This window comes from Somniosus microcephalus, chromosome 21, assembly GCF_052327205.1.
Source record: "Somniosus microcephalus isolate GS21.2 chromosome 21, FLI_Smic_1.0, whole genome shotgun sequence".
NCBI lineage: Eukaryota > Metazoa > Chordata > Chondrichthyes > Squaliformes > Somniosidae > Somniosus > Somniosus microcephalus.
The window spans coordinates 15,895,240-15,917,683 of record NC_141007.1 but is presented as its reverse complement, the minus strand read 5'-3'; the positions used below and the strand labels follow the sequence as shown (position 1 = coordinate 15,917,683).

General features: G+C 51.6%; 1 protein-coding gene across 1 annotated transcript in view; it reads left to right on the top strand.

The window, feature by feature from the left end:
• The window catches only part of pkd1b (polycystic kidney disease 1b), a 157,133-nt gene that overhangs the window by 36,541 nt on the left and 98,148 nt on the right, over positions 1 to 22,444 (top strand). Inside the window, exons 6-10 of the mRNA XM_085964089.1 lie at positions 2,537 to 2,681; positions 3,888 to 4,475; positions 6,610 to 6,766; positions 8,158 to 8,413; positions 16,525 to 16,720. Of these exons, the coding sequence (XP_085820215.1) occupies positions 2,537 to 2,681; positions 3,888 to 4,475; positions 6,610 to 6,766; positions 8,158 to 8,413; positions 16,525 to 16,720 (1,342 nt within the window). The remainder of the gene's footprint in view (positions 1 to 2,536; positions 2,682 to 3,887; positions 4,476 to 6,609; positions 6,767 to 8,157; positions 8,414 to 16,524; positions 16,721 to 22,444) is intronic.

The following is a 22,444-nucleotide window of genomic DNA, read 5'->3' as shown; positions in this document are numbered from 1 at the left end:
AAAGCGACAGTGGTAACATGGGTTTGTAATTGGCTAAGGGATAGGAGGCAGTGAGTAGTGGTGAACGGATGTTTTTCTGACTGGAGAGAAGTTTGCAGTGGGGTCACCCAGGGGTCGGTATTAGTACCATTGCTTTTCTTGTTATATATAAATGACCTGGACTTGGGTATAGGGAGTAGAATTTTGAAGTTTGCGGATGGTACAAAACTTGGCAACATAGCAATTAGTGAGGAGGCTAGCAGCAGACTTAAGGAGGACATAGACAGACTGGTGAAATGGGCAGACACACGGCAGATGCAATTTAATGTGGATAAGTGTGAAGTGACGCACTTTGGGAGCAACAACATGGAGAGGCAGTATAATCTAAATGGTATTAAATTGAGGGGGGTGCAAAAGCAGAGGGACCTGGGGGGTGCATATTCACAAATCCTTGAATGTAGCAGGGCAAGTTGGTAAGGCTAGTTAAAAAAGCATGTGGGATAATTGCCTTTGTTAATAGGGGCATTGAATAAAAAATCAATGAAGTCATGCTAAACCTTTATAAATCACTGGTTAAGCCTCAGCTGGAGTATTACGTCCAATTCTGGGCACCGCACTTTAGGAAGGATATCAAGAGGAGGATTACCAGAATGAGACCAGGGATGAGGAAATTAAGTTAAGTGGAGAGATTGGAGAAGCTGGGGTTGCTCTCCTTAGAGCAGAGAAGGTTAAGGGGAGACCTAATAGAGGCAGTCAAAATTTTGAGGAGTTTTGAGAGTATGGAGAAACTGTTTCCACTGGCAACTGGGTTGATATCCAGATGTCATAGATTTAAAATAATTGACACAGAACTAGAGGGGAATTAAAATAAATTTCTTCACACAGAGAGTTGTTAAGATCTGGAACACACTACCTGAAAGGGTGGTGGAATCAGATTCCATGGGGACTTTCAAAGGGCAATTGGACATGTACTTGAAGAGGACTAATTTGCAGGGCAATGGGGAGAAAGCTGGGGTGTGGGACTAAATTGGAGAGCTCGTTCAAAGAGCCGGCACAGGCACAATGGGCCGAATGGCCTCCTTCTGTGCTGTAGGATTCTATGAATGTCTTTTAGAGAAGGAAGCCTGCTGTCCTTACCCGCTCTGGCCTATACGTGACTCCAGTCCCACACCAACCTGCTTGACCCTTAACTGCCCTCTGAAGTGGCTGAGCAAGCCACTCCGGTGTATCAAACCGCTGCCAGTGGTTCAAGAAGCATGTTCATGACCTCCTGCTCAGGACAGCTAGGGGATGGGAATAAATACCGGCCTTGCCAGTGACGCCCACATCCCGAGAATAACATTTTGTGTGGGGAGGTACTTACAGGCACATGTAACATTAAATAACCAATTTTATGGCTATGTTTATTTTTCAGGATTCAGGTTTTCTTATGTTATGTTACAAATGTTGTTTCTCTTTGCATACAATTACCTGAGTGAAGAAGACAACTGGTGGCTTAAAACATTGGGAAGAAATTATTTGAGCAATGTAATCGATCAGGTTTGTGATACTTGCTATGAGCAATGTAATTTGAGCAATGCTTGCTGGTTAGTGCATTGAGAAAGCTTAATTGGTTGGTTTTCTGTTGGGTCCTTATTCCATTTTTGAATTCATTAGTAACTTAATAGTTAAGTGGTTATTTGAGCCATTCATGGTTTTTTACCCTATAGAGTCTCTGGCATGACGCCTCTGGCGTGACGTCACTGGCGTGCCACCTCTGGCGTGACGTCACTGGCGTGCTGCCTCTGGCGTGACATCTCTGGCGTGCCGCCTCTGGCGTCTGGTGTGATGTCACTGGTGTGACGCCTCTTGTGTGTCACCTCTGGTGTGATGTCACTGGTGTGATGTCACTGGTGTGACGCCTCTTGTGTGTCACCTCTGGTGTGATGTCACTGGTGTGATGTCACTGGTGTGACGCCTCTGGTGTGACGCCTCTGGTGTGACGTCTCTGGCGTGCCGCCTCTGGTGTGATGTCACTGGTGTGACGCCTCTGGTGTGATGTCACTGGTGTGATGTCACTGGTGTGCCGCCTCTGGTGTGATGTCACTGGTGTGACGTCACTGGTGTGATGTCACTGGTGTGATGTCACTGGTGTGTCGCCTCTGGTGTGATGTCACTGGTGTGCCGCCTCTGGTGTGATGTCACTGGTGTGATGTCACTGGTGTGACGCCTCTGGTGTGATGTCACTGGTGTGTCGCCTCTGGTGTGATGTCACTGGCGTGCCGCCTCTGGTGTGATGTCACTGGTGTGTTGCCTCTGGCGTGACGTCTCTGGTGTGACGCCTCTGGTGTGATGTCACTGGTGTGACGCCTCTGGTGTGATGTCACTGGTGTGATGCCTCTGGTGTGACGCCTCTGGTGTGATGTCACTGGTGTGATGTCACTGGTGTGTCGCCTCTGGTGTGATGTCACTGGTGTGACGCCTCTGGTGTGACGCTTCTAGAGACATTCTTTCAGGTGTGGCGATGAATGAGCACTCAAAGATTTTTCATTTTATGAATGGATGCTTTTTCCCACAGGCTTATCCTCGAGAGTTTGTTAAGGGGCAGGGCCTAGCAGGAAGCCTGAAGATGAGCAGACGAATGATTGACATCATCGGGAATGAGACAGGTCAAGGGTCGGCCACACCCACTGAGGCTGGAACAAGCATCTTGAGAATCCTAGGTACCCAGCACCTTTGTGTGCCAGTGTATTATACTGTTGTTATAAGGAGAGGGCCGTTAGTGGGATCTTCCCATTGACCACATGCACTGTTATCCTGGTATAAGCTGTGGCTCAGTGGGCAGCACTCTTGCCTCTGAGTCAGAAGGTTGTGGGTTCAAGCCCCACTCCAGAGACTTGAGCACAAAATCCAGGTCGACACTCCAGTGCAGTGCTGAGGGAGTGTGGCACTGCTGGAGTGGGCGTAATAGATCCAGTATTTTGAAGAAGTGCTGGGAAATTCTCCCAATATTTATCCCTCAACCAATATCATTAAAGAATAGATTATCTGGATCTTGCTGTGCGCAAATTGGCTGCTGTCTTTTCCACATTACGATAATGACTACATTTTCAAAAGTACTTCATTGTAAAGCGCTTTGGGACGTCCTGAGGTTGTGAAAGGCGCTCTAGAAATGCAAGTTCTTTCTTTGTGCACAGATACTCGCTTCCTTAGTGCTGTTCTTTGAGAAATGACCGATTTCCTCGGGGCAATAACTGGACAGAGTTTCGGCACTTCCTGTTCCCACAGGAGGGGGCAGAGGCTGCGGGTTACCCCAGAGGGAGGCAGAGATCTCCTGCACCTTTCTCAAGCACCTCGTGCTGTGTGACACGAGGACATTGTTGACAAAATAACCCCCCTCCCCACCCCCACCCCCCACCCGCCCCCCATACCCGCCACGAGTCTGTTCCCACACAGGTGTGATTAAGAGTTCAGTAAGTGGGACAGAAAACCACCTGTCACTCAACTCTCCAAGGCCACTGCCCATTGCCAGCTCCAGCTCTCCACCACCTTCCCACTCCCGGTACTGACGTTCTGTGAAACACAAATTCCCGATCACACCTGACACTTCTCTCCCACTGTTATTCCCAATCACTCTTGAGCTATTCCTGGCCAATCCCTGCCCTTCACTCCTGGATTCATTCCCAACCACTTCCTCTCCCTTTCTCCCACCATTATTCCCAGTCATGCGAATTATTCCTGGCCATTCCTCACCCTTCACTCCTGGATTTATTCCCAGTCACTCTCTGTGCTTCACCCTCCCCACCCCCAGGATGGTCCTTCCCTGCGCCTCTCCCAGGGTTATTTCCGTTGCTGCCCGCGCTGGCTGGAATATGATGGAGATGACAGTACGATGCTGTGCCGACCTGTTTTTGTGTTTCTCTATGCAGGTGCTGCAATGGCTGCGATAGACTCTGGTCCAAATGGCGGGACTGAGAGGGGAGGTGACCTGGTCACTTCTGCCTCCATCTTCCAGCTGACCAGCAAACTCGTCAAGTCTCTCATGCGCTCCCGTGTCCTCAACGAGGAGCTCTTGTCCCTGTCCGTCTCGGAGATCGACGTGCAAGGGAAGAGAACGGACCCCTTCAACCTGCTGTGCGCCTGGCCCGGGGACCGCTGCCACTTCCACATCCCATGGGCGCTATCCCACCAACTGTCGGCCAACCGCGAGCTCGTCCAGGTCACCATGAGCCTCGGGGTCAACCCGTTCCCGGCGGGCTCCATCGGCAACTACAGCGTCTCCACCCGCCTCGGCTCCATGGAGTTCAGCAGCCCGCAGGGGCTCCCGGTGCCCATCAGTGGCCTATCCGCCGAGAGGTCCATTCGCGTCACGCTGGCAGACGGGAAGGCGCGGCGGCTGGAGCGCGGCGCGGCGGCGAGGACCCTTGGTCCTGGAGAGAGCGTGAACTTCACCGTCCGGCCCGTCAACAGTAACCGTGCGGCCGGGCTCCACGTTCGCCTACGGTTCACCCTGTTAGGTGCGTCTTTCTTCAATCACTTCTGCCGCTCGGTGGTTGCCAAGTGCCAGTTTAGAGAGAGAAAAAATATCGTGGCCTTGATTTTAACCCCCACCCGGAGGAAACTAGCTGATGCGGGGTCAGTTGAAATGGAGCAGGGCTGCTAACTCTGGAGGGACGTATTCCTGGGGGTGTCATCACATGACCTGCTGCCTCGAACTGTCCCGCCCCACACTCCCGCCATTGGTTGGCCAACACGTCCAGACCCATGGCGCTCCGCCTTTCCGCAGCCAATCGGAAAGCGAACAGACTCTCCGTTACCCGATTGGATGATGTTTGACTGTCAGTCGAACAGTCTTTTTCCCCCCCCCATCTCCGATACTTTTATCCGCCTCCCTGGCCATTGTCTCAGACTGAACCAGACTGTTCACAACCTCGGCATCCTATTTTACCCTGAGCTGAGCTTCCCACCCCATATCCTCTCCAACATCAAGACCGCCTACATCTACCTCTGTAACATTGCCCGTCTCCGCCTTTGCCTCTGCACATCTGCGACTGAATCCCTCATTGACCATTCCAAAGCCTTCCTTCCACCTTCCACTCTCCGTAAACTTGATCTCCTTTGCTGCCCGTATCCTAACTCAGACCAAGTTCTGTTCACCCATCAATTTAAAATTGTCATCCTTGTTTGCAAATCCCTCCATGACCTTGCCCCATCGCTATCTCTATAAGCTCCTCCAGCCCTACAACCCTCCGAGAACTTTTATTTCCTTCACTACCACTGGCGGCCGTGTCTTCAGCTATCTTGGTTCTAAGCTCTGGAATTCCCTCCCTAAACCTCTCCGCCTCTCAATACCTCTCTTTCCTCCTTTAAGACGCTCCTTAAAACATACTCCTTTGACCATGCTTATGGTCACCTGTCCTAATATCTCCATATGTGGCTCGGTGTCAAATTTTATCTCATAACGCTCCTGTGAGGTGCCTTAGGATGCTTTACTATGTTAAAGGCGCTATGTAAATGCATTGTTGTTGTACTACACCATGCCTTGTACTCCCTGTACTGTAGATTTTTGTTAGATAAGGTTATCAAGGAATATGGAGAACAGGCGGCAAAATGGAGTTGAGGTACAGATCGAGCAAAATGTAATAGAATGGCAGAACAGGTTCGAGGACCTGAATGGCCTCCTCCTGAGCTCAGCAACTGTAACGTGAGGCCTCCCGCAACCTTTGCATCATCGCATGTGTCTGTGAGTATCATTTCCCAATGATTCTGTGTCTAGGCCTCTCACTCCTGGCTCAGAGACAACAGATCTCAACTGGTCTCCCCAGAATTACTAACACTGAATCACATTGAACTGCAGCTGCCGCATATTGGCCCAGTTACCTAAAAGGTTTAAACCCTTCCGAATACAGTTGCATTGTTCCTTTATTTTTTACCCTGCCTTGGTTATTGGAAGTTGGTCACGATATCCTTGCCCAATGTGTATTATGTGCTCCCTCAATTGCCTAGTGGGCTAAGGCCCTGCCTCAGTGTAACAGTAAGAGGACGTAGAGCAGAAGGTCCGAGGTTCTAGCCCAGGTCTGTGCGGAGTTAGCCGATCCCAGCCAAGGGCAGCAGGTGAGTTGCTGCGATTGACCTCATCAATCGGCCAGGCTTCCTGCTCCGGACTGTGATCCAGTGACCTCTGTTAGACAGTGCACGGGTGTGGACGCCAGGTCAGGGCAGGATCGGGTTCGGCCATGATGCCCTCCACAGTCAAATAGCCTGCCAAAACTCACTGCACAGGCTCACGCAATAAGAACGATGAGGTATCGCAGTGGGGTTTTGGGGTGGGGTGGTTGGGGTGGTGGGGTTGGGGGCTGGCAGCGTGCACAGAATCAAACCTCACATGAGTCAACACTTTCAGGAGAGGTGAGGAGGTAATTGGAAAATCAAAAAGAAAGTTAGTAGCAAGACCCCAGGAACATCTCTGTGGCCGTCCCACTTTGACCCTTTTCCAGCTTGCAACGTTCCCGTGGACAGCTCGAATCTGTTGGGTATTTTAAGCCCATTTCGCCATCCAGTGGTTCCAGAGCTGCCATCCCATAACTCCTCACCTTTCCCATGAGGCCGGGTTTTTCTCTAACGATTTGGAATCTCTCTCTCTCTCTCTAGACTTCGGAGGAGCCCAGGACCCAGATCCCTCCGTCCATGTCCACGTTCACAACGACTCGCGCTTTACCGGGTCCCCATACAACGCGACGAGGGGAATCGCGCTGCCTTCCGACACCGGCAGTTTGAGCGCCGAGCACACCATCTTCCTGTCGCCTGAGTGAGTGGAGTCTCTCGTGCGCGGGCTCGGATCATTCGCTGGGGCTTTACGCTGCGGCTGAGAGCGAGGCTGATTCTCTGCTTTTATTAGCGGGGCGGGCGGCAGTTTTGGAAGCCACTTCTCCTGTGCGAAGACACAGCGACGATGCTGTCACATCGCCAGGAGTTCATTCACACCTCGGAGTCAATAAACCGAGCCCATGGAGAGCCGTCGTTACTGGACGGTGCAGGCAGTCCCGGCCCATTGTATACCGTCACCCCGAGGGCCATGTTTCCTGGTACTGGAGACCCCCCGGGCCACATGGTCAGGAGCTGTAGCCTAGCTCTAACTATCTGTCGCAATAAAAGCAGCAAAAGCTGGAAACACTCAACAGGTCAGGCAGCGTCTGTGTAAAGAGAAACAGAGTTAACGTTTCAGATCTGGGCTCAGAACTGAAACAGAAGCACGTTGTGTGTGTGGGGTGGGAGGGGGGGTTGTTTTAATGTGTGAACCTACGTATAATCCACCTGGAGCCCGGCACAGCAGTCAGAACCAGTAACGGGGCACCACCTCACCAGAAACATGCCTGGGCTTTCCCACCCTTTGCTGCAGCACCTTCAGTTCAAGAGTGACACAAACCAGTTTGTAACATTGGCAAATAAATAGATCTCATCGTAGAATCAGAGAGAAAGAGAGAACTTGCATTTCTAGAGCGCCTTCCATCACCTCGAGACGTCCCAAAGCGCTTCACGGCCAGTGAAGTACTTTTTGAAGTGCAGTCACTGTTGTAATGTGGGAAACACGGCAGCCAATTTTGCGCACAGCAAGCTCCCACAAACAGCAATGAGATAATGACAAGATAATCTGGATTAGTGAGGGTTGTCTGAGGAATAAATATTGGCCAGGACACCGGGTGAATGCTCCTACTCTTCTTTGAAATAGTGCCATGGAATCTTTTACGCCCACCTGAGAGAGCAGACGGGGGCCTTGGTTTAACGTCTCATCTGAAAGACGGCACCCCCGACAGTGCAGCACTCCCTCACCACTGCACTGGAGTGTCAGCCTGGACTTTGCGCTCAAATCAATGGAGTGGGACTTGAACCCACAACCTCATGACTCAGAGGCGAGTGTGCTACCAACTGAGCCACTGGCAGATACAGAAGGAGGCCATTCAGCCCATCATGCCTGTGCCAGCCCTTTGGAACAGCTAGCCAATTAGATCAGTGGTAGAAAGGCAGCTGGTATATTTGGTTAACCAGGTGTGAGTTGCGGGCACCATCAGGAGCTCACCGCTGGCTGAACTGGTGTCTACAGGGACCGGGTGTGTTTCCCTTGTTCTGTCTGCCAGCTGCTGAGGCTCCCCCTTGAGGCTGGGATCCCTCCACTGACCGGCCGACTCCTGGTTGTTACAGGGTGTACGACACCACCAGCGACGAGTTCTACATCACCGTTTCCAGCCGCTTCTCCTCTGCGCGAGTCGGCGTCTCCGTCACCGTGTATACCTCGCTGTGCCAGTACTTTGACTTCCAGAGCCTGCGGTGGAGGACAGATGGCATCGTGCCCACACACTGGACACGGCCACAGGAAGCGGTGTGTCTCACTCAGCACCTCAGCGTCTTCGGGGCCAGCCTCTTCGTGTCTCCAGACGCCGTGGAGTTTCTGCCTCCGGTACGTACACCGCGATCTTCGTTCCTCCACGTCCCGACAACAGTTCTGGGCAGCGATACTTCAACAGCGAAACTGTGAATCCCGCCTCCCTGAAACGCAGCCGCTCTAACGCAATCTCTCTAATGCAGTCTCTCTAACGCAGCCTCTCTAACGCAATCTCTCTAATGCAGTCTCTCTAACGCAGTCTCTCTAACGCAGTCTCTCTAACGCAGCCACTCTAACGCAGCCGCTCTAAGGCAGCCTCTCTAAAGCAGTCTCTCTAACGCAGTCGCTCTAACGCAGTCTCTAACGCAGTCTCTAACGCAGTCTCTAACGAAGTCTCTAACGCAGCCTCTAACGCAGCCTCTCTAACGCAGCCTCTCTAACGCAGCCTCTCTAACGCAGTCTCTCTAAAGCAGTCTCTCTAAAGCAGTCCCTCTAACGCAGTCTCTCTAACGCAGCCTCTCTAACGCAGCCTCTCTAACACACTCCCTCTGACGCAGTCTCTCTAACGCACTCTCTCTAACGCAGTCCCTCTATCGCAGTCCCTCTAACGCAGTCTCTCGAACTCAAAATGTCTAACGCAGCCTCTCTAACGCAGCCTCTCTAACGCAGCCTCTCTAAAGCAGCCTCTCTAACTCAACCTCTCTAACGCAGTCTCTCTAACGCAGCCTCTCTAACGCAGCCTCTCTAACGCAGCCTCTCTAACGCAGCCTCTCTAACGCAGTCTCTCTAAAGCAGTCTCTCTAAAGCAGTCCCTCTAACGCAGTCTCTCTAATGCAGCCTCTCTAACGCAGCCTCTCTAACACACTCCCTCTGACGCAGTCTCTCTAACGCACTCTCTCTAACGCAGTCCCTCTATCGCAGTCCCTCTAACGCAGTCTCTCGAACTCAAAATGTCTAACGCAGCCTCTCTAACGCAGCCTCTCTAACGCAGCCTCTCTAACGCAGCCTCTCTAACGCAGTCTCTCTAACGCAGCCTCTCTAACGCAGCCTCTCTAACGCAGCCTCTCTAACGCAGCCTCTCTAAAGCAGCCTCTCTAACTCAACCTCTCTAACGCAGTCTCTCTAACGCAGCCTCTCTAACGCAGCCTCTCTAACGCAGCCTCTCTAACGCAGTCTCTCTAAAGCAGTCTCTCTAAAGCAGTCCCTCTAACGCAGTCTCTCTAACGCAGCCTCTCTAACGCAGCCTCTCTAACACACTCCCTCTGACGCAGTCTCTCTAACGCACTCTCTCTAACGCAGTCCCTCTATCGCAGTCCCTCTAACGCAGTCTCTCGAACTCAAAATGTCTAACGCAGCCTCTCTAACGCAGCCTCTCTAACGCAGCCTCTCTAACGCAGCCTCTCTAACGCAGTCTCTCTAACGCAGCCTCTCTAACGCAGCCTCTCTAACGCAGCCTCTCTAACGCAGCCTCTCTAACGCAGCCTCTCTAACGCAGTCTCTCTAAAGCAGTCTCTCTAAAGCAGTCCCTCTAACGCAGTCTCTCTAACGCAGCCTCTCTAACGCAGCCTCTCTAACACACTCCCTCTGACGCAGTCTCTCTAACGCACTCTCTCTAACGCAGTCCCTCTATCGCAGTCCCTCTAACGCAGTCTCTCGAACTCAAAATGTCTAACGCAGCCTCTCTAACGCAGCCTCTCTAACGCAGCCTCTCTAAAGCAGCCTCTCTAACTCAACCTCTCTAACGCAGCCTCTCTAACGCAGCCTCTCTAACGCAGCCTCTCTAACTCAACCTCTCTAACTCAACCTCTCTAACGCAGTCTCTCTAACGCAGTCTCTCTAACGCAGTCCCTCTAACGCAGTCTCTAACGCAGCCTCTCTAAAGCAGCCTCTTTAACGCAGCCCCTCTAACGCAGTCCCTCTAACGCAGTCCCTCTAACGCAGTCCCTCTAACGCAGTCCCTCTAAAGCAGTCCCTCTAACGCAGTCCCTCTAACGCAGTCTCTCTAACGCAGTCCCTCTAACGCAGTCCCTCTAACGCAGCCTCACTAACGCAGCCTCTCTAAAGCAGTCCCTCCGACGCAGTCCCTCCGACGCAGTCCCTCCGACGCAGTCCCTCCGACGCAGCCTCTCCGACGCATCCTCTCCGACGCATCCTCTCCGACGCAGCCTCTCCGACGCAGCCCCTCCGACGCAGCCCCTCCGACGCAGCCCCTCCGACGCAGCCCCTCCGACGCAGCCCCTCCGACGCAGCCCCTCCGACGCAGCCCCTCCGACGCAGCCCCTCCGACGCAGCCCCTCCGACGCAGCCTCTCCGACGCAGCCTCTCTAACGCAGTCCCTCTAACGCAGTCACTCCAACGCAGTCCCTCTAACGCAGTCTCGCTAACGCCGTCTCTCTAACGCAGTCTCTCTAACGCAGTCTCTCTAACGCAGTCACTCTAACGCAGTCACTCTAACGCAGTCTCTAACGCAGTCTCTCTAACGCAGTCTCTCTAACGCACTCTCTCTAACGCAGTCTCTATAACGCTGTCTCTATAACTCAGTCTCTCTAACGCACTCTAATGCAGCCTCTCTAACGCAGTCTCTCTAACGCAGCCTCTCTAACGCACTCCCTCTAATGCAGTCTCTCTAAGGCAGTCTCTCTAAGGCAGTCTCTCTAAGGCAGTCTCTCTAACGCACTCTCTCTAACGCAGCCTCTCTAACGCAGCCTCTCTAACGCAGCCTCTCTAACGCAGCCTCTCTAACGCAGCCTCTTTAACGCAGCCTCTTTAACGCAGCCTCTCTAACGCAGCCTCTCTAACGCATCCTCTCTAACGCAGCCTCTCTAACGCAGCCTCTCCAACGCAGCCTCTCCAACGCAGCCTCTCCAACGCAGCCTCTCCAACGCAGCCTCTCCAACGCAGCCTCTCCAACGCAGCCTCTCTAACGCACTCTCTCTAAAGCAGTCTCTCTAATGCAGCCTCTCTAACACACTCCGTCTAACGCAGTCTCTCTAACGCAGTCTCTCTAACGCAGTCTCTCTAACGCAGCCTCTCTAACGCAGCCTCTCAACGCAGCCTCTCTAACGCAGCCTCTGTAACGCAGCCTCTGTAACGCAGCCTCTGTAACGCAGCCTCTGTAACGCAGTCTCTGTAACGCAGTCTCTCTAACGCAGTCTCTCTAACTCAACATCTCTAACTCAACATCTCTAACGCAGTCTCTCTAACGCAATCTCTCTAACGCAGCCGCTCTAAATCAGCCTCTTTAATGCAGTGTCTCAAACGCAGTCTCTCTAAAGCAGTCCCTCTAAAGCAGTCCCTCTAACGCAGTCCCTCTAACGCAGCCTCTCTAACGCAGCCTCTCTAACGCAGCCTCTCTAACGCAGCCTCTCTAACGCAGCCTCTCTAACGCAGCCTCTCTAACTCAACCTCTCTAACGCAGTCTCTCTAACGCAGTCTCTCTAACGCACTCTCTCTAAAGCAGCCTCTCTAACGCAGCCTCTCTAACGCAGCCTCTCTAACTCAACCTCTCTAACGCAGTCTCTCTAACGCAGTCTCTCTAACGCACTCTCTCTAAAGCAGCCTCTCTAACGCAGCCTCTCTAACGCAGCCTCTCTAACGCAGCCTCTCTAACGCAGTCCCTCTAACGCAGTCCCTCTAACGCAGTCTCGCTAACGCCGTCTCTCTAACGCAGTCTCTCTAACGCAGTCACTCTAACGCAGTCACTCTAACGCAGTCACTCTAACGCAGTCACTCTAACGCAGCCTCTCTAACGCAGCCTCTCTAACTCAACCTCTCTAACGCACTCTCTCTAACGCACTCTCTCTAACGCACTCTCTCTAACGCAGTCTCTATAACGCAGTCTCTATAACGCAGTCTCTATAACTCAGTCTCTCTAACGCACTCTAAAGCAGTCTCTCTAATGCAGCCTCTCTAACGCAGCCTCTCCAACGCAGCCTCTCCAACGCAGCCTCTCCAACGCAGCCTCTCCAACGCAGCCTCTCCAACGCAGCCTCTCTAACGCAGCCTTTCTATCGCACTCTCTCTAAAGCAGTCTCTCTAATGCAGCCTCTCTAACGCAGCCTCTCTAACGCAGCCTCTCTAACGCAGCCTCTCTAACGCAGTCTCTGTAACGCAGTCTCTGTAACGCAGTCTCTGTAACGCAGTCTCTGTAACGCAGTCTCTCTAACGCAGTCTCTCTAACTCAACATCTCTAACGCAGTCTCTCTAACGCAGTCTCTCTAACGCAGTCCCTCTAACGCAGCCTCTCTAACGCAGCCTCTCTAACGCAGCCTCTCTAAAGCAACCTCTCTAAAGCAGCCTCTCTAACGCAGCCTCTCTAACGCAGCCTCTCTAACGCAGCCTCTGTAACGCAGCCTCTGTAACGCAGTCTCTGTTACGCAGTCTCTGTTACGCAGTCTCTGTTACGCAGTCTCTCTAACGCAGTCTCTCTAACGCAGCCGCTCTAAATCAGCCTCTTTAACGCAGTGTCTCTAACGCAGTCTCTCTAAAGCAGTCCCTCTAAAGCAGTCCCTCTAACGCAGTCCCTCTAACGCAGTCCCTCTAACGCAGTCCCTCTAACGCAGTCCCTCTAACGCAGCCTCTCTAACGCAGCCTCTCTAACGCAGCCTCTCTAACGCAGCCTCTCTAACGCAGCCTCTCTAACGCAGCCTCTCTAACGCACTCTCTCTAACGCAGCCTCTCTAACGCAGCCTCTCTAACGCAGCCTCTCTAACGCAGTCCCTCTAACGCAGTCCCTCTAACGCAGTCCCTCTAACGCAGTCCCTCTAACGCAGCCTCTCTAACGCAGCCTCTCTAACGCAGCCTCTCTAACGCAGCCTCTCTAAAGCAGTCCCTCTAACGCAGTCCCTCTAACGCAGTCTCTAACGCAGTCTCTCTAACTCAACCTCTCTAACGCACTCTCTCTAACTCTCTAACGCAGTCTCTCTAACGCAGTCTCTCTAACGCAGTCTCTCTAACGCAGTCTCTCTAACGCAGTTTCTCTAACGCACCCTCTCTAACGCACCCTCTCTAACGCACCCTCTCTAACGCACCCTCTCTAACGCAGCCTCTCTAACGCAGCCTCTCTAACGCACTCCGTCTAATGCAGGCTCTCTAACGCAGTCTCACTAACGCAGTCTCTCTAACGCACTCTCTCTAACGCAGCCTCTCTAACGCAGCCTCTCTAACGCAGCCCCTCTAACGCAGCCCCTCTAACGCAGCCCCTCTAACGCAGTCTCTCTATCTAACGCAGTCTCTCTAACGCAGCCTCTCTAACGCAGCCTCTCTAACGCAGCCTCTCTAACGCATCCTCTCTATCGCATCCTCTCTATCGCAGTCTCTCTAACGCAGTGTCTGTAACGCAGCCTCTCTAACGCAGCCTCTCCAACGCAGCCTCTCCAACGCAGCCTCTCCAACGCAGCCTCTCCAACGCAGCCTCTCCAACGCAGCCTCTCCAACGCAGCCTCTCCAACGCAGCCTCTCCAACGCAGCCTCTCCAACGCAGCCTCTCTAACGCAGCCTTTCTATCGCACTCTCTCTAAAGCAGTCTCTCTAATGCAGCCTCTCTAACGCAGCCTCTCTAACGCAGCCTCTCTAACGCAGCCTCTCTAACGCAGCCTCTGTAACGCAGCCTCTGTAACGCAGTCTCTGTAACGCAGTCTCTGTAACGCAGTCTCTGTAACGCAGTCTCTGTAACGCAGTCTCTCTAACTCAACATCTCTAACGCAGTCTCTCTAACGCAGTCTCTCTAACGCAGTCCCTCTAACGCAGCCTCTCTAACGCAGCCTCTCTAACGCAGCCTCTCTAACGCAGCCTCTCTAAAGCAACCTCTCTAAAGCAGCCTCTCTAACGCAGCCTCTCTAACGCAGCCTCTGTAACGCAGCCTCTGTAACGCAGTCTCTGTTACGCAGTCTCTGTTACGCAGTCTCTGTTACGCAGTCTCTGTAACGCAGTCTCTCTAACGCAGCCGCTCTAAATCAGCCTCTTTAACGCAGTGTCTCTAACGCAGTCTCTCTAAAGCAGTCCCTCTAAAGCAGTCCCTCTAACGCAGTCCCTCTAACGCAGTCCCTCTAACGCAGTCCCTCTAACGCAGCCTCTCTAACGCAGCCTCTCTAACGCAGCCTCTCTAACGCAGCCTCTCTAACGCAGCCTCTCTAACGCAGCCTCTCTAACGCACTCTCTCTAACGCAGCCTCTCTAACGCAGCCTCTCTAACGCAGTCCCTCTAACGCAGTCCCTCTAACGCAGTCCCTCTAACGCAGTCCCTCTAACGCAGCCTCTCTAACGCAGCCTCTCTAACGCAGCCTCTCTAACGCAGCCTCTCTAAAGCAGTCCCTCTAACGCAGTCCCTCTAACGCAGTCTCTAACGCAGTCTCTCTAACTCAACCTCTCTAACGCACTCTCTCTAACTCTCTAACGCAGTCTCTCTAACGCAGTCTCTCTAACGCAGTCTCTCTAACGCAGTTTCTCTAACGCACCCTCTCTAACGCACCCTCTCTAACGCACCCTCTCTAACGCACCCTCTCTAACGCAGCCTCTCTAACGCAGCCTCTCTAACGCACTCCGTCTAATGCAGGCTCTCTAACGCAGTCTCACTAACGCAGTCTCTCTAACGCAGCCTCTCTAACGCTGCCTCTCTAACGCAGTCTCTCTAACGCAGCCTCTCTAACGCAGCCTCTCTAACGCAGCCTCTCTAACGCAGCCTCTCTAACGCACTCTCCCTAACGCACTCTCCCTAACGCACTCTCCCTAACGCACTCTCCCTAACGCACTCTCTCTAACGCAGCCTCTCTAACGCAGCCTCTCTAACGCAGCCTCTCTAACGCAGCCCCTCTAACGCAGCCCCTCTAACGCAGCCCCTCTAACGCAGTCTCTCTATCTAACGCAGTCTCTCTAACGCAGCCTCTCTAACGCAGCCTCTCTAACGCAGCCTCTCTAACGCATCCTCTCTATCGCATCCTCTCTATCGCAGTCTCTCTAACGCAGTGTCTGTAACGCAGCCTCTCTAACGCAGCCTCTCTAACGCAGCCTCTCTAACGCAGCCTCTCTCACGCAGCCTCTCTCAAGCAGTCTCTCTCAAGCAGCCTCTCAAACGCAGCCTCTCTTACGCAGCCTGTCTAACGCAGCCTGTCTAACGCAGCCTGTCTAACGCAGCCTGTCTAACGCAGCCTCTCTAACGCAGTCTCTCTAACGCAGTCACTCTAACGCAGCCTCTCTAACGCAGTCTCTCTAACGCAGTCACTCTAACGCAGTCTCTCTAACGCAGTCACTCTAACGCAGTCTCTCTAACGCAGTCTCTCTAACGCAGTCTCTCTAACGCAGTCTCTCTAACGCCGTCTCTCTAACGCAGTCTCTCTAACGCAGTCTCTCTAACGCAGTCACTCTAACGCAGCCTCTCTAACGCCGTCTCTCTAACGCCGTCTCTCTAACGCAGTCTCTCTAACACGACCTCCCCATAACAGTACCTTCTTGCAACATTCTGAGGTAACACAGTTTTAGTGAAAGGGATCCATGCATTGATAGAGTTACAGCTTCCAGATTAGCAGATAATTGAAATTTAACAGCATTTATGTACTATTAATTAATAACACGATATCCTATTAATACTGTATATACTATTGGCATTGTACATACTATTACTAACACTGCGTGCACTAACCTCCGAATATTGAAGGCACTGTAGGTTGCAAGCCTTGCACGTTAATTGACTGCTTCTTTCGCAGGGTGAGTATCCAGTGTTGGCGAGATGGGATTTGTCACTCGTGTTTGGTCCCCACTGTTGGTGCCGTGCCCGATGAGAGTAAATCTCCCTCTGCAGGCTGAACGAGCAGCCCCGACTGTATCTGGCAATATGTCCTTGTGAGCAGGGCTGCCAAATGATGCCAGCGCTGTGGGCCTTTGTGGAGATGGCCTGAAACTCCTCTCACGTAGAACCCGTGCGGACAGGGGACAAGGGTGGGGTTGGGCTTTTATCCTGTCAGGTTGGAGTGTGCTTAACTCATTGTTCCGCCCAGCCCCGGGCTGCTCGCGCTCTGCCTCTAAGATCTGGCTGGCCTGAAGCCAGCATCGACGGAAATATATGTGGTCGTGTTCTCGTCGCCATAGGCCGGCCCATAATGTGGAGCCGCTGTGTGCCATTGTCAAACGTCTCTGACTGTCTCCCGGCAACCCACACAGCTCGTGAGTGATTCCGCGGCCTTTTCTTTGCAGGCTAACCGGCCGGTGCAGAACTTGGTGGTGGCAATCGCCTGTGCCTTGGTGTTTGCTGTCTACATCGTGATGGCTCTCATTGCCCACAAGCTGGACTACATCGACATCAACCGCGTCGGCATCATCCCGCTCTGTGGGCAGCACGGGCGCTACAAGTACGAAGTCATGGTGAAAACCGGCTGGTGCAGGAACTCGGGTAAGAGAATTTATAATGGGACACAAACTGCCATAAAAAGCGCGACCGAAACATGACAACGGGAAGTCAAGAGGCACAGACAGGAAATGAACATAGATATAAGATTTTTTATTATAGATACTCTCCTTTTTCTCTCTCTCTCCCTCCCATATATAAATATATAAATAGATGCAGGGGGTTTCCTGGACAGTGATCAGGAGCAGAAACTCTGGCAGAATTGCCCGAAGCCCAACTCCGGGGCATTGCGGTCAGTTATATCCACAAAAGATGTCTGCCGACACCTGCCCTGGCCCAGATCAGCAAACTCAGCAGACCCTGTGCAGCTCATGCTCTAGAATCCTGGTCGCAGTCAGTCCCAGATTCGTTGTTGTGCAATTCTTTGACTAGATTGTTACTAGTATAGATGTTTCTGTTTAGATACCAGCCTATCTCCCGTAGTGTGGCACATGGGAAGTCAAGATCGAGTGCGGTATTCAGGCCAAGTAGGTTAGAAGGGGGGGATTACTGGACTCCGGCAAGGGAACGGGGGCCAGAGGCAGATGGGAATGAGAGATGGGGTGGGGAATGGGGAGGGAGTGGAAGAGGGGGTCGGTATGGGAATAGGAAGGGGTGGCTGGTGGAGGCCTTCTGCTCAGTCAGGGCAGGAGGTGTTAGTGGGCCTCAGTTGCCTCTCGACGGGGTGGGGGGTGGGGTAGGCGGGCTGGGGGGCGGGGTTGGTGGGGGTGGGGTGGGCGGGATGGGCAAGGTGGGCAGTAGGGGGCTGCCGGTTCTCGGGGTGCAGGGCGGGTGGGGGGTGGCGTTGGGATGTTGAATTGTTACACAATGATTGGAGAGAGGTTGGTGATCGTCTCCTTGACTTTGAGATGATCGTGATTCCTTCTGGGTGACAATAGGAATGTTTCAGGTTTCTTGTCAGCTGCAGGTTAATCGGAGAACTGTGAGGACCATTGGACAATTCTGCCTGTCGATACTTTCTGGCTCTGTTAAAGGTGCGGCATTAATGGGGCTGTCACTGTCTAGCCATGGTTCAGTGGGTAGCACTCTTGCCTCTGAGTCGCAAGGTTCAAGATGAACTCCAGAGACTTGAGCACAAAATCCAGGTCCAGTGCAGTACTGAGGGAGTGCTGCACTGTCAGAGGTGCCGTCTTTCGGGTGAGACTATTTCAAAGAAGAGCAGGGGAGTTCTCCCCGGTGTTGTTGTATCCATGTGTTAATGAAGACACGGAATGCAGGAGTTGGTTTACAGGTGTTTACTGAACAAAGCCTGGAGGTGAACTAACAGATACAAGACACTATACAGGCTTATATAGCCCGAGTGGCCATTACCGGCATTACAGTACACAGGGGCTCTTAAAGGCACATACACCACAATTCCTCCCCTTTTAGACAACCGATACATAACATTTTAAGTAATCATTAATTAACATGTTACAAGAACAAGAATCTACACATTTGCGGCAGTTAATCACGTATAAGTCAGTCTCTCTGGAGGCTTCCTGACTTGGTCTGGATAACGCCTCGGTGGTGTAGTAGTTTTTGGTGGTGTAGTAGGTTCTTTTGGCAAGGTCGATTCGGCTTGCATGCCAGTGTCGGGTTCATCTGGTCCCAGTATCACCAGATCGGAGGTAGATACTATGGGTATCTCTGCTTCATCATTAGGCGTATAGAGTTGTGGTGTAGGGTGTCCCTTTTCGGATGACTCTATGATCTGGTCAGCATGGTGCCTTATTATGCTTTCTCCAATGTCCACGGTATACATCAGCGGTCCTAGTCGTGTGCAAATAGTTCCAGGCTGCCATTTCTCGGTACGGTAGTCCCGGGCCAAAACTTATTGACCTATCTGGAAGGTTCTAGTTGGCCTTTCATTCATGCCTTGAAATTGCCGGTTCTCCACGTCCCTTCTGATGTTTGGCTTGATCAAATCCAGCCGACATCTTAGGCTTCTATTGAAGAACATCATGGCGGGAGTTTGGTTTGTAACCACATGTGTTGCATTCCTGTATGCAAACAAGAAGTTATCTACCTTATGCTGTAGATTTATGTCTTCATTACCCATGGCCTTTATGGCCTTCTTGAAGGTCTGGACAAACCTTTCAGCCAATCCATTGGTGGCGGGATGGTATGGGGCGGACGTGTAGTGCTTAACCCCATTGTTTTTTAAGAACTTCCTGAATTCTTCGGACACAAATTGCGGTCCATTATCAGAACAGATCTGTTCAGGCAGCCCATTCCTGGCAAATATGGTCCTTAATACTGTGATGGTTTTTTCCGTGGTGGTGGAGGACATCTTTATTACCTCCGGCCACTTGGAGTGTGCATCAACCGCGATTAAGAACATTGAGTCCATAAATGGACCAACAATGTCGATGTGTACCCTTTGCCATGGAGATGAGGGCCACTCCCATGGATGTAGAGGGGCTTGTGGTGGGGCGTTTTGGACCTTCTGCCATCCTAGGCAGCTCTTGGTCATTTCTTCGATGTCTCCATCGATACCTGGCCACCACACAAACGCTCTGGCTAGGTTCTTCATTTTCACTCCACCCAGATGCCCCTCGTGAAGCTCCTTTAGCACTTTATCCTGGAGTTTGGGTGGAATCACCACTCTGGATCCACACATCAAGGTTCCTCGGCACACTGACGGCTGTTCTCTTCTTTGCGAGAATGCTAGCAACAGTGGTTCGCCATGTGCTGGCCATCCCTTCACCGTTAAATCGTAGACTCGTGAGTCGGGTCATTTCTCGTTTCCTTTTCAATGGCAGAATTTGTTACTGGTAGACATTCCACTATGGTTGAGTGGAACATCTCCACTGGGTCCACTGTAGGTGCCTCTTCTACCGTTGGCAACGGTAGACGCGATAACCCGTCAGCATTCCCATGCTGTTTTGATCCTTTGTATTCTATGTCATATTGAAAAGGGACCACCTCTGTAGCCTTTGCGCTGTCATAATGGGAACACCCTTTTTAGGGTTGAATATGGAGACGAGGGGTTGATGGTCAGTCAACAAGGTAAATTTTTGTCCGTGTAGGTAATGGTTGAATTTCTTCACTCCCCATACCAGGCTGAGTGCTTCCCTGTCGATCTGGGCATAGTTACGCTCAGCTGAGTTCAATGAGCGTGACGCAAAAGCTATCGGCCGTTCCGAGCCATCGGGGAATCTATGCGATAATACCGCTCCTATGCCGTAAGGGGATGCATCGCACGCCAGTCTGATTGGCAGTGATGGGTTGTAATGAGCCAAAACTTCCTTGGACGTGATCAAGCTTTTGCATTTATGGAAGGCACGTTTACAGTCTTCGCTCCATTTCCAAATTACTCCCATTTGTAGCAGTTCGTTAAGAGGGTGCAGAACAGTTGACAAGTTCGGTAAAAATTTATGATAGTAATTTATCAATCCCAGGAACGACCTTAATTGTGAGCCATTTTCAGGTGCTGGGGCTTTTATGACCGCTTCAATTTTTTCAGGTGACTTATGCAACCCTTCCTCGTTAATTATGTGGCCACAATATGATATTTGTTTCTGGAAAAATTCGCACTTGGGGCGATTTGCTCGTAGGCCCCGTTCTCTCAGCCTAGTGAGCACCTGCTCCAAATTGGCAAGGTGCTTGTTGTCGTTTTCTCCTGTTACAAGGATGTCGTCTAGGTAGCATTGAGTCCCCGGAATCCCTTGGAGGACTTGCTCCATAGCTCTTTGCCAGATAGCTGGAGCTGATGCTACTCCGAAAACCAGTCGATTGTACTGGTACAGGCCTTTGTGTGTGTTTATCGTGAGATACTTTTTAGAGGCCTCTTCAACTTCCATCTGTAGATATGCCTGTGCCAAGTCAATTTTGGTGAAACGTTTCCCTCCGGATAGTGAGACGAAAATATCTTCTATCCTCGGAAGTACCGTGTGAAGGACCGGGTTTACAGTCACTTTGAAGTCCCCACAGATGCGAATTTTTCTCTGTTCTTCAGATTTATCATTATTCAATGTTTTCTTCATGACCGGGACGATGGGTGTTGCCCACTCGCTCCAATCTATCTTGGATAATACGCCTGCCTTTTCCAAATTCTCCAGCTCTGCCTCGACTGCTGGACGAATTGCGTATGGCACCGGCCTTGCCTTAAAAAACTTGGGAATTGCCGCATCTTCCACTTTTATTGAGGCGGTGATGCCTTTCAAGGTTCCTAGTTCCTGTTGAAACACTTCGTTGGCGTTGGCCAAGATGTCTTTTAATCGTTCAGGTATGACGTCATCATCATTTTTTTTCATACTGGTCACCGTCCGTGCCTGAATGGAGTGCCAGTCTAAACGTATCTTCCTGATCCATTCACGTCCCAACAGCGGTGGACCACCATCTTGCAGAACGTATAAATACAACTTCTGTATTTCCTTGCCGTTGTATACAACAGGCACCTTTATTTTCCCTTTTGGGTATACTTTCTGCCCCGTATATGTTTTCAAGATAATGGATGTGTCTTTCAAAGGTATATGCGGAAATAGCCGCTCGTAATCCCGTCGACTTATGACGGTTAGGGCTGATCCTGTATCTAGCTCCATATTAACTGGGGACCCCGCTATCGTGAGGGTAACCCAAATGGTCTGGTAATCTTCTTTGGCAATTACATTATGTAATTTGAGAGAGCTTAGTCTCTTGTTTCCGGAGTCGCTATTGCTCTTCTGGTCTTTGGAGCTACTGTCCGTCATCATTTGTACCTTTCTGTACTTTTCTTTATTGATTTTTTTTCTGTCAGTGGATTTTTTGTTTCCAGATCGGCATACACGTGTAATGTGTCCCATCTTTCCGCATTACCTGCATGCTTTGTCCTTGAACCAGCAGTCCCTCTGGTCATGGGTGGATCTGCCGCAGCGATAACATCTCTCGAAACCCCGTGTCATTTCATGGGTGCCGAAGTCCTGTGGCTTTTGCTGTATCTCTGCAGCTCCTCTTGCTGCTGCTTCGTATGATACAGTCACACTGAAAGCCTTGTCCAGTGTCAAATCTTTCTCAGAAAGTAGCCTTTTCTGTGTTCCTTCACTTCGGAGACCGCAGACGAACTTGTCTCGTAGAGAATCTGCCAGTCCTGTCCCGAATTGGCGGTGTAGGGTATCAACAATCTCCTTAAAATTCTTGTCCATCGGCTTGGCCGGAGTGATCAAGCTTCACAACAGCCCATATGTCCTTGCGCCCATTAGATTTAGAAGTACCGATGCCTTTTTATCATCTTTTATTTCATTCGCTGTGCAATATTTCTCCACTCTTTCCACATATGTGGTCCAATTCTCTGCATTACTATCGAAAGCAGTAATATTGCCAGCCTTAGGCATCCTGAAAAAAAGTGGCGCCTCCCGCTCTTTCCCTTCTTCCCCGCAGAAAAAAAATGGCGCCTCCCAAGCTTTCCCATCGCTGCCGCTGCTGACAACGCTGTTCTCCGCGTTTTTTTTTTTTTTTTACACAGGTATTTTTAATAGGTGGAGACTCGTTCCCGCCGGACTCTCTGGGACTTTTCCCTCCCTCTGCTTGGTCCGAATGCCGACCTGCTTTGCAGCGCCGGCCGTCTCCCGGGTGCTCCACCCTCCGTCTCCGTTTGCCTCCGCCTTCGCTGCTCGGCCTCGCTGCAGATCCAACCGATCGAGCCCCAGCCCGCCGTCCAGGAAGGATTATTGCAGTACCTGCCACCAGCTCGGCTAGCTGGTGAAACCACAGCTTTTCCCTTTCTTGTTTTTCTTCGACTTTCGTCTG